This window comes from Sebastes umbrosus, chromosome 3, assembly GCF_015220745.1.
Source record: "Sebastes umbrosus isolate fSebUmb1 chromosome 3, fSebUmb1.pri, whole genome shotgun sequence".
Classification (NCBI taxonomy): domain Eukaryota; kingdom Metazoa; phylum Chordata; class Actinopteri; order Perciformes; family Sebastidae; genus Sebastes; species Sebastes umbrosus.
In genome coordinates, this window is record NC_051271.1 from 31,595,252 (window position 1) to 31,605,474 (window position 10,223).

The window sequence follows — 10,223 nt, forward strand, 5'->3', positions numbered from 1 at the left end:
GCTGCCTCATGAGCATGTTTACTCTTCTGAATTCATGACTTATACTTATAATGGAGTATTTTTACATTGTGGTATTTCTAATTTAGCTTAAGTCAAATATCAGAAAACTCAAAATTGAACTTAGAATAGAAATTTATATGGTATGTCAATGTCAGCGTTAATATGCAAGGCCAAACAAATGATGTTTGTAGCTGTAAAGGTGGAGAGAGTTGGGTCAGAATCGATCAGATTGATGGAAAAATATGAAGAAAACAGCGCCCAGCTTGTCCGAGGTTGAACTTTGGCGTCCCTGCAACATTTATTCTCGTGTCAGGCAACCTGCGTCAGTCTGCTGAGGCCCACTGTAACCCCACCATGACTTTCAGTGCTGTGAAGCTGCTATAATTAGCATTGACCAGCTGCGTTAGCAAATGTTAGCTGACACCTCACATAGCGTAGTGAAGAAACTTGGCATCTGCACGTTCGCATTAGCTGCTCTGGTCCAGAGGCAGAGATCCAGGGGTTAGGTTGTTGACACCTATACACACAAACACCCTGACCCACTGCAACGTGCTCACACTGGCAAACACACACACACACACACACACACACACACACACACACACACACACACACACACACACACACATACACACACACACGCACACACACTCTATGTATATATAGCAGGCATTAAGTGTGTAATTGGCAGGGTTTTACACTAAATTGATGTTCCAACAGATAGTCGAGGCGCCTATAACCTCCTGGGAGATGTTAAATTTACAAGCGGGTTCAACAGTTGGAGACACGCTCACACACACGGCAGACATCTTTAAAGAGGAGGCTGATGCATACTTTAGCACTCTTACAACTTCTGTCTTAACATTTCCATTTGTGTCAAGATAAAGTATTTTCTGGCTTGGTTTTGTGAGATGTGTATGTCTAAAGACATTCTGAGGTATGTTTTCACACATAATGCCATTAAAAGTAAAATGTGAGTGACCATGACATATTTCTATTCAGGTTTTTATCTTTATACACACCATCACAATTGCAGTGAATTCATTCATTCCAAAGACTATTCAGGCTACAGAGTACAACAAAGATTATAGATCCTCAAATTGAAGGAGTTCAGTTCTGAGCTTTACTGTTAATAAACTTTTACTTTGAAATGTGACACGGTCAACAATTTGGACAACATTTGTTTTAATACAGCTCCGTAATAGTCTGGCAACTTCTCTGGGATGTAGTTTTAATATAAAAAAAATGTTCTCAAAATTAAACTTGAACTCATCCCCTTTTATTTAACGCTCAGTTGTTAACTTTGAGCAAATATGATAAAAAGTTATTTTTATAAAACTGTCACTATATCCTGACAGTAGTGCATGAGACAGGTAATGTGTGAAAAAAATCATGTTCCTCTGTCGTCCTGCTCCTAATGGCATCTGTAAGATTTCACTGTGCCCGAAGGAAAACAACCAATCAGAGCCGAGCCGTCTCGGATCAAACTGTCGAACTAGCTAGCACTGATCAAATATGAATCAAGATTATTTTACTGTAATGCCTATTTCCATATTTTATACTGTTTAGCTGTAAAATGAGGAAGTTTGTGGCCCGGGCGCCATGTTGAAAACGGTGGAGCCAAAAACAAGCAGCCAGAGCAAACAATGTTCATTTTACAGCTAAACAGTACACTAAAATATGTTTCTGAAAACATTTGAGTAGAGAAATAGTCATTACAGTAACAGTATCTTGTTTCATATTTGATCAGCGCTGCCTAGTTTCACAGTTTGATCGGAGTTCATGAGTTTCGCGAGACTGGAGACTCCTCGCCTCTTATTGGTTGTTTTCTTTCGGGCGTGGTCCAAATTTTGCAAATGCCATTAGGAGCACCAGGAGGACACAGAGGAGCATGATTTTTTTTCCACAGATTATCTGTCTCATGCACTACTGTCAGGATATAGTGACAGTTCAGCTTTCATGATTCAGAAAAGAATGACAAGGGAAATGTGTTTCATGTCATCAGCCGTGTGCATATACACCTGGGTCTTGTCTTCATTCTCTTTGCTTACAAACTCTTCTTATGTTTTTGTGCTCGTCTCGTGTTTGTGCATGTCTGTATGTACTGTATAAACAGCAGATCCCAATGCTGATCCAGAGTTGGCAGAGAAACGAATCAGCCAGGAGGCGTCAGAGCTGGAGAAGAGACTCAGCATGCTGTCTCAGTGCAGCCTAGCGAGCAGCACAGGTACGTTATACTGCGCTATACCCACTCACCGCAGGCTATGTATGCAACTCATGAGTGCTCTGTTATATATCAGAGGGATAGTATGCATCACTTTAGGACCTTCAGATGCTGATGTAGTTTGTCATGATGTTGATGGGATTTCTTTAACCTTACACGGCAGCTAGATTCTCGTGATGTCACAAGATCACACAAGAATCATGGATCAAATGCCACACGAAAATCCATCTTGGCAGGCTTCAAGTAATGCGCTTGTGTTCGGCTTGCCAGTCAACGGACCAATCCTGTGAGGAGCTATTGCCATCCAAGTGGGGTGGTCCCATCTTTCAAACCAACGTGGCAGCTCGTTTGGAAACTTTTTTTCTCTTATATTACGAAAATAGTTCACGAAACGGGTTTCTGAAACCATTTTAGGCGAGAAATAAGCCATGCAGTTGCTGAGTCTGTCTTAATTTTTGATCGACAACAGTTTAAAAGCTTTTAGTGAGTTTCCAGAGGTGGCAAGTCACGCCGGATGCTCCTGATTTGCATGGAAAGCGTGGAAATGACGAATCCTGTAGACATGTATCGTGAGACACGGAGAGGCCACTGTTCGTTCTAAACAACAATAGCAGCTTCTAAAGTGGTTAGCGTAGATGCTGCAATAGCATCAGTTATATCAGAACTGGAGAGTATTTCTTTATTGAAAGAAGAGCAAAGAACGGCACTGAGTTAGTTTGTTTTTTGTTAGTTTGATTGACATATGATTCATCCAAAAAATTGCCAAGTATTTTGTGAAAGTGCCTGCCCTTTTCCAAACCATTTCCAATGACAGCTTCTCAGATGGTTCTGTGAAACAAACCATCATGACAGGGCCAGCTTAGGATTTCTTACCCATCATTGCACTTTGTATACTTCTGTCCACTCCAAGGCTTAATCACTGCTCTATTTTTTTGAGGCCATTCTGGAAAAGTTTGTCATAATTACGTGTGTTTGTTTGAGTCAGAAATATGAAGATCAAAGGGTCAGAGGTCCCGTGATTAATTTTTGCTGACTAACTCTCAGGCTTAGAGAAAGTTGGTTAGCAAAAAATTCACTCACGGAAAGGCCTGCAAAAGACTTGAACCGTAGCAAATGAGAACCATTAAGTGACAAACTGATTTCACAGGGTCATAATATTCTGCATCCAGAGCCTAATTAAAGACTTGATTTCTCGATTTATTATGAAATGTTCTGTGCATATAGAAGTCTAACTTTGTTGTAGGTGTGTAAGGATGAATGCATTTCAGTGTGTTTGTATGCAGATTGGTTAACAGATCACTTCGTCGGGGTCTAATAACTTTCTCGCCCTCTTCAGCTTCCACTTACAGCTGTAGCACATCTGTTGCCGGGGACGACCAACGCAGCATCTCCAGCTCCTCCTCCAGCCAATCAGATGCAAGCTATGGAAGCAGATTTCCCTTTTGGGTGGAGCCGTTAGCCAGACCGCACCCCTCCAACGAGACAGCCTCAAACTCCTCCACGCTGAAGGCTTTGACCAGTTCAGACGATCGGCTTTATTCTGCTGTGATGGGAAGCTCTGGGACTCGTCCGTCCTCCGCCCAGCTCCATCCTCGTGGTCTCCATGACAGCGGGCGGCAGAGCTCGTTAGACAGTGGGATTGGGATAGCGACAGGCAGTCAGTCATCTTACTCAGGGAGCTTCTCCTCGTATACGGGGAGTCTGGACATGGCCAGCCAGGGAGGGGAGGGGGAATATGGCTCCGTGGCCCGTCTACCTTCTCCAGCTGCTCCGCCTCCTCCTCCCTCTTCACCTCCTGCTGTTCCTCCCCCCACTCCTCCTCCTCCTCCTCAGTACACACCTACCCCATATAACAACTCTGCTACCTCCTCCCCCTGCCCTTGTGCCTCCAGATCTTGCTCTCGTGCGTCCCAGAGGCACAGTGAGGAGTATCAAACCCCCAGCCTGCTCAGACTGCGGTACGACACACCCAGGAGTCTGCTCCAGATCCTGTCGCTGAGGGAACCCTCCGTCCAAGAGGGCCCACCTGAGCTGGGCAGGGACAGCAGGAGCAGTGGGGATGGAGGGTGTACCCAGGGACAAAGGTCGAGCAACAGCACCACAGGACCCAGGGCTCATTGTCAGGCTGTGATGCAGCGCTCTTTCTCCTGGGGCAGTGAGAGTGCGCCCTCTGTGGACAGCGAGGGGAGGTCTACGCCTAGGCCCCTGACGGTGACCGGAGGCTCGGTTTGTGGAGAAACACAGGTACTGCCACTCTCACACTCTGTCAGTACATCAATCAACCAAGTCAACCAACTAAGCAGATTATAGCACATCAGAGGGAGTATCATTAGATAATGTATGATGTCATGTATGAAATTAAAACTCCTCTTTATAAAGTGGATCAATAATATATATTACACATATAATTTACACAGGCTTTATCAGCGGGACCAGAGAAAATATGCTTTTTAAAACATTTTAATAGCACTAGAGTCTAACACTGAGGAGATTTGGTTAATCACATTATAATATAGTACAAGCCAAGCAAATGTGCCCAGATAGTCATCAGCTCTCTAGTGCTCAATACTATAGAGGAATTCTCAGACTCTTAAGATGTCTGTGGGACTTTTGTTTCTGTGCCAACATTTGCATTAAGTGGAGTCTTAATGAAATCAAACACCATGTTTCATGCTAATCACTTCCTTCAGCTCTTGGGTTTACTCCCACAGATGCTAATCTCTCCTCAATGTTTCTGCATGCTTTTATTAAGTCCACAGTGGCATTTTTTTTTATCTTTGTACTAATAAATGGGATCTTATGCAACTATCTCTTGTGCTAATGAGATAGGATGAGCTCCTTAGTGGAATTGTGGTTTGCATGTAGAGGAATGAGGAAAGAGGCAGGGTTAGTACAAGTGATATCGCTGAGGTTACCAATTATACACCTGCTGTCACAGATGTTTAGCTGTATTAGAGTTGAGACACCTCAGGCAGACACTGCTGTAAATTCTAGTACCTGGGAAAAAGTATCTGTCTTTTTTTTGCTCTCACCCAGCAGCAAAGTTCAAGACCTGGCTCACATATTTCTACAGTAATAGATTCATGGAGGTACTCTAAGTCCTGGGGACCTGTGGTACTCTGTTGTTATAGTATGCTAGATCTGTTTGATCCTGGGAGATTTGTCAAGTATTTAATACTCTTGTCAACATGGGAGTGGACAATTGTGTTGCATTTTCAATTCAGTTGGTAGACAGTTTCATCATTTTGCTTCTTTAACCGAGAAGACGGATTGCCCAAATGAGGTTTTGCATAATGCAATGCGACAGTGTCCGTTTGAGGCCCGTGTGTTGTCTCTACTGGTGTGCTGGTGTCTTGTAACAAACTCATTAAGCAGGGAAGGAACATGACCATGTAGGCATTTAAAAATGAGCTTTAAGTTGAAATAGCTTATGAAACTTTCAAAGATGAACATATTGTGTTTTTCCAAGATTAGACAATGGTACCACCTCATTGTTTTTTTGTCCATAACATTTCTTGTATGGTTATACAGTGATCTGATGGGTTTTATAGTTGATTGTGAGGCTTGTAACCAATTTATTGAATCTTCGATGCGAGGCTGGGTGAGTTACTCACCCTCCCCGGCCTCATGTAGATAAGCAAGAAATGGGTTCCAGATAGCCGAGAAGAGAGGGTGATTTCCACTCCCTCAAAATGAGTCTTGGCGACAGTCAAGACCCCAGCGTGAAGGACTATTGCACGGCTGCAGGAAGGCACAGAGTGGATTGTGAGCAGCCGAAGATGGCGAGTCAAGGGTCTACTTTGTGAATGGAGTTTTCCTCTGTTTGGCCATTGTAATTTTAACTTTTGCCCAAGCCATATAACAGTGTTTATGACTGATGCACCAGCAGTTCAAACAGCAATTATATGGCCTCTTCACACAGCCTACCTACTTGCAATTCAACCTAATGACTCACTTGGGTGACTGCTTTTGTAAATATGATTTTGTAGTCAACGCCATGAAGGATACATAAACTTGATCATTTCTGTATAGAATATACTTGCTAGTCTGTGAGGATCGCTAGCATCATAAACCATTAATACCACACCGGAGCATTACATTTGTTTGCTTGTTTTTTAAGACCATACAGTGGCTCATACTGTACTAAAGTGTTTTGTGAAGGCTGCAATCACAGCATGCCCCCTCAGATTCTTCCCTACAGAAAGTATAGCTTCCAGTGACTTTGCATGTCTTTAGTTTAACCACCTCAGGGTGTGGAAACATAGTGAGAAGATTCAAACATCAGAGGTGACAGTGCCACCCGCTGAGCTACTGAACTGCCAATATAGTAAAACAATAACTGTAAAAAAATGAGGTGTGGGTTTCCATCAAAAACCTGTCTAGAGCCGGTGTTGTTTTCCCTTTGATACTTTTGTCTGAAACCTCAAAAGCCCTCAGAAAAGACTTCTCTACATCCACACTAATTAATTTTCTGATGGGTTGTGAAAAGCGCTTCCCCCTTGTAACGAGTAAATTGTCACCAGAGCAGGAGTGGAAGCAGCATGTCTTGTGATTTCTGACAGCTTGTGTAGGAGTATGTGTGTGTTCATTATACACCATGTTTATACTGGAGGGAGAGAGAGAGAGCAAAAGGGACAGAGAAAGTTGATGAGTAGTGATGAAACCCGACAGAAACCCTTGGAGAGGAGAATCCTGTTGTATGAAACAGAATATACTTTTCTTTATTCATTATTCCTCGACTCTGAGTGACTCTGTGTCAGCGGTTCAATGTAGCAAAAACTACACATCCTTCATGTCGGGTAATGAGACGATGCCCGAGTCCACAAAGTTGTATTTTGTGCGTTGAAACAAACAGTATGACAGATAATATTCCTGAAGCTTGAGTCTGCTGCATTATTAGGTGCTGTGGGCGGGAGAAAAATAGTCAATTGGGACACATTGTCTGACATTTCTTAGGACTGAGCCAGCCACCCTTTTTTTGTCGCTTGTCTACCACCTCTAAAAATGTATAACTCTGTCCTCTCGGCTCTGTTCCACCATTTTTTTCTTCACCTCATGCCCTCCCACTTCCCCCACTTCCTTCTTTCTCCGTAAAAATCCTTTTCAAAGTATCTCTGTCCGCAGCTGCTTACAGTATCTCCCCTCTCCATACCTCATTTCTCACAAGTTTGAACAGTTGCTGTTCTTGCTTGTAGCCAGCAACACTGTTGAATGTTGCAGTGAAAAGCAATTAACCCTGCCTTGACCATAGCATCTCTTGTCTCTCCAGTGCAGTCATGGTTTAGACAACTACATTACACCAGAGCAGTGGTGGTCAGCGAGGAACAGATGCTTGACTCAGGTAAGATTTTATCTGCCAATTAATTCCAGGAAATTCAAGAGCCATAAAAAAAGCTTTTGTATGCTAAAAGCCAGACTATATAACATTTGAAAGAAGAAACACTCTTTATAGTATGCCATTAAAAAAAATCATAAAAAGTCACAGTATAGAATGGATGAAAATATAAAAACTCTTAGTATAGTTTGCCATAAAAAAATCATGAAAACTCACAGTATAGAATGGATACAAATGTAAAAAGTCTTAGGGTAATATGCCATAAAATATCAGAAAGTCATTGTGTAGTATGCCATAAAAAGACTTAAAGAAGTGACTGTATAGTTTGTAAAACAAAAAAGTAAGATATAGTATGTCATAAAAAACTCATACAAATATTCATATTATAGTATGTTATAAATAAGTCATAAAACTATTCATAGTATAGTATGCCATAAGAAAGTCAACATGTCATAGTATAGTAGGCCATAAAAATGTCATAAAAAAGCCATAGTATATTATGTCGAGAAAAGCCATAGTATAGTGTCTTAAAAAAGTTAGTGTAGTGTTTTGAAATAAAAGCTATAGTATAGTATGTCGAAAAAAAGTCACAGTATAGTATGTCGAAAAATTGAAAAAAGTCATAGTATAGTAAGTCAAAAAAAAAGGTCATAGTATAGTATGGCGAAAAAAAAGTCATTTTATGTTGTAAAATCTAAAAAAAAAGTCATAGTATGTCAAAAAAAATAATAAGTCATAGTATAGTATGTCGAAAAAATAAAAAGTCAAAGTAAAGTGTGTCGATAAAAAGTCATAGTATAGTATGTCAAAAGAATAAGTCATAGTATGTTGAAAAAATAAAAAAGTCACAGTATAGTATGTCATTGTCATTTATTTTTTAGGTTGCCAACTCTCCATCAGGCCTTTCACCTTCTGCAGATACACAAGGTGCGTTTGTGAATCCATTTGGTGTGCTTGGGTCTTACTCAGTGGTGGAAAGTAACTAAGTACATTTACTCAAGTACTGTAGAACTTTGAGGTACTTGTACTTTACTTGACTAATTCCATTTCACTCCACTTCTACTCCACTACATTTCAGAGATAAATGTTTCGTTTATTTGACTTAGTGTAATTACTAGTTACATTCACATTTAAAATTTAAATAGTTTATGATGCATAGCATAGATTAAACGACCCAACAGCATACATGGTTATTAAAATTAACTTGACAAGCTACAACATTAAAATACTGCTTACATGTTCATGCATTATTGATACAATCAAACATTACTATGTAGCTCTGACAGGGACCATTCTGCTGAATAATGAGTACTTTTACTTTTGATACTGTGAGTACATTTTGCTAATTACGCTAATACTGTATATACTTTTACCTAAATATGATCTTAAAAGAAGAACTGTCCTGTAATGGAGTATTTTCACATTGTTGGATTGTTACTTTTATGTTCCTAGATCCTCGTCTCTGTGTGACAGAGGAACAGGATGACGTTGGTGATAAGTTAGCAGGTCCGAAGAGGTCGGTGCCCTCTCTGCGACCCTCTGCCCCTCCGCCTCTGCCTGTTGGCCTGAGCATGCTCAGGCCAACATCAGCCCGTGGTAAGAAAATCACCACATTTCTGATATTTTCCAGATATAACTTATTTGTCTTGGTGTTTTTCTATCAAGAGTAGCTTACTGCTGATATACTGACAATTAATCTTGCTGGTCCAGTATCGAATGGGCAACCACTTTAACAGCTATCCTTTTTGATTTTTCCTTCAGGTACGTTCCTGTATGACCATGAAGCTCCTTCAACGGTATCCCTGGACACTGGGCTCCATAGTGACAGCACTGTTAATTATGTTAACATCCCCATTAGCCTCCGAGCAGCTACAGCCAACAGAGAACTCCTCTACACGGAACTGGACCTGCAGGAGCCCGGGTCAGCGCCAGTCTCCAGTCCGCACAGTGCTGTCAGAGGTAACCCTTTGCAGCTCTGCAGACCCAGTAAGAACAAAGAGCCTTAAAAGGCCATTTGAGATCCTTGACTTTTCCTGCTGCTGCTTTCTTTTCTATCTGGCTTCTGAGGAAATTGCTTTATGTCAGCTGTTGCATCCCACGTCTTCGCCGCCCATTGGTCTAACGCATTATTAGCATACACAGTATTATAGTTTCTGACACACTGTGTACATTTATAGATTCATGGGGGGTAGGAACAAAGGCAGGGCTAAGGAAAACACAACTGGAATATGCCAACAGTGTTTTAATTTGACAAACATGTTATCTGTCTTTCTTATGCACCTGCTAACCTACCAGTATGTGTACTGATTCTTACAAATGCACCACTACCATTATGACAGATCTAAGGTGCGTGCCAGAAAATTACGTCATCGTGGTTTTTGCGTCGATTGGTCGTGCGCCTCTGAATTTTTATAACTGCGCGCGCTTTGCCTTTCATTTCAACATGGTTGACTTAGAGGGAATACTGACTAAGCAGGTTCGCCTCAACAGACATCTCTACAACTGTTCATTGAGAGACCACAGGGACAGTCACGTCATTAAATTCTTGGAAAGAAATAGGCATCACACGGGAAAGAAGAGTAATAATTACAGTACACAAATGCAATGTCTGGCAGTACGTCAGTGTTTACTACTGTTGCCAGGCAGCCTACTTTCCTTTTCGAT

The 10,223-nt window shown here is 41.4% G+C and overlaps 1 protein-coding gene across 3 annotated transcripts in view; it reads left to right on the top strand.

Annotated features, from left to right (window-relative positions):
* The window catches only part of LOC119485819 (protein Dok-7-like), a 29,105-nt gene that overhangs the window by 16,812 nt on the left and 2,070 nt on the right, over nucleotides 1-10,223 (top strand). Inside the window, exons 7-12 of one of the 3 annotated variants that reach the window (XM_037765625.1) lie at nucleotides 2,117-2,227; nucleotides 3,561-4,468; nucleotides 7,494-7,565; nucleotides 8,441-8,486; nucleotides 9,012-9,155; nucleotides 9,321-9,545. In XM_037765625.1, coding sequence (XP_037621553.1) covers nucleotides 2,117-2,227; nucleotides 3,561-4,468; nucleotides 7,494-7,565; nucleotides 8,441-8,486; nucleotides 9,012-9,155; nucleotides 9,321-9,545 — 1,506 coding nt within the window. The remainder of the gene's footprint in view (nucleotides 1-2,116; nucleotides 2,228-3,560; nucleotides 4,469-7,493; nucleotides 7,566-8,440; nucleotides 8,487-9,011; nucleotides 9,156-9,320; nucleotides 9,546-10,223) is intronic. The other 2 variants (XM_037765628.1, XM_037765626.1) reach the window with 2 other exon arrangements.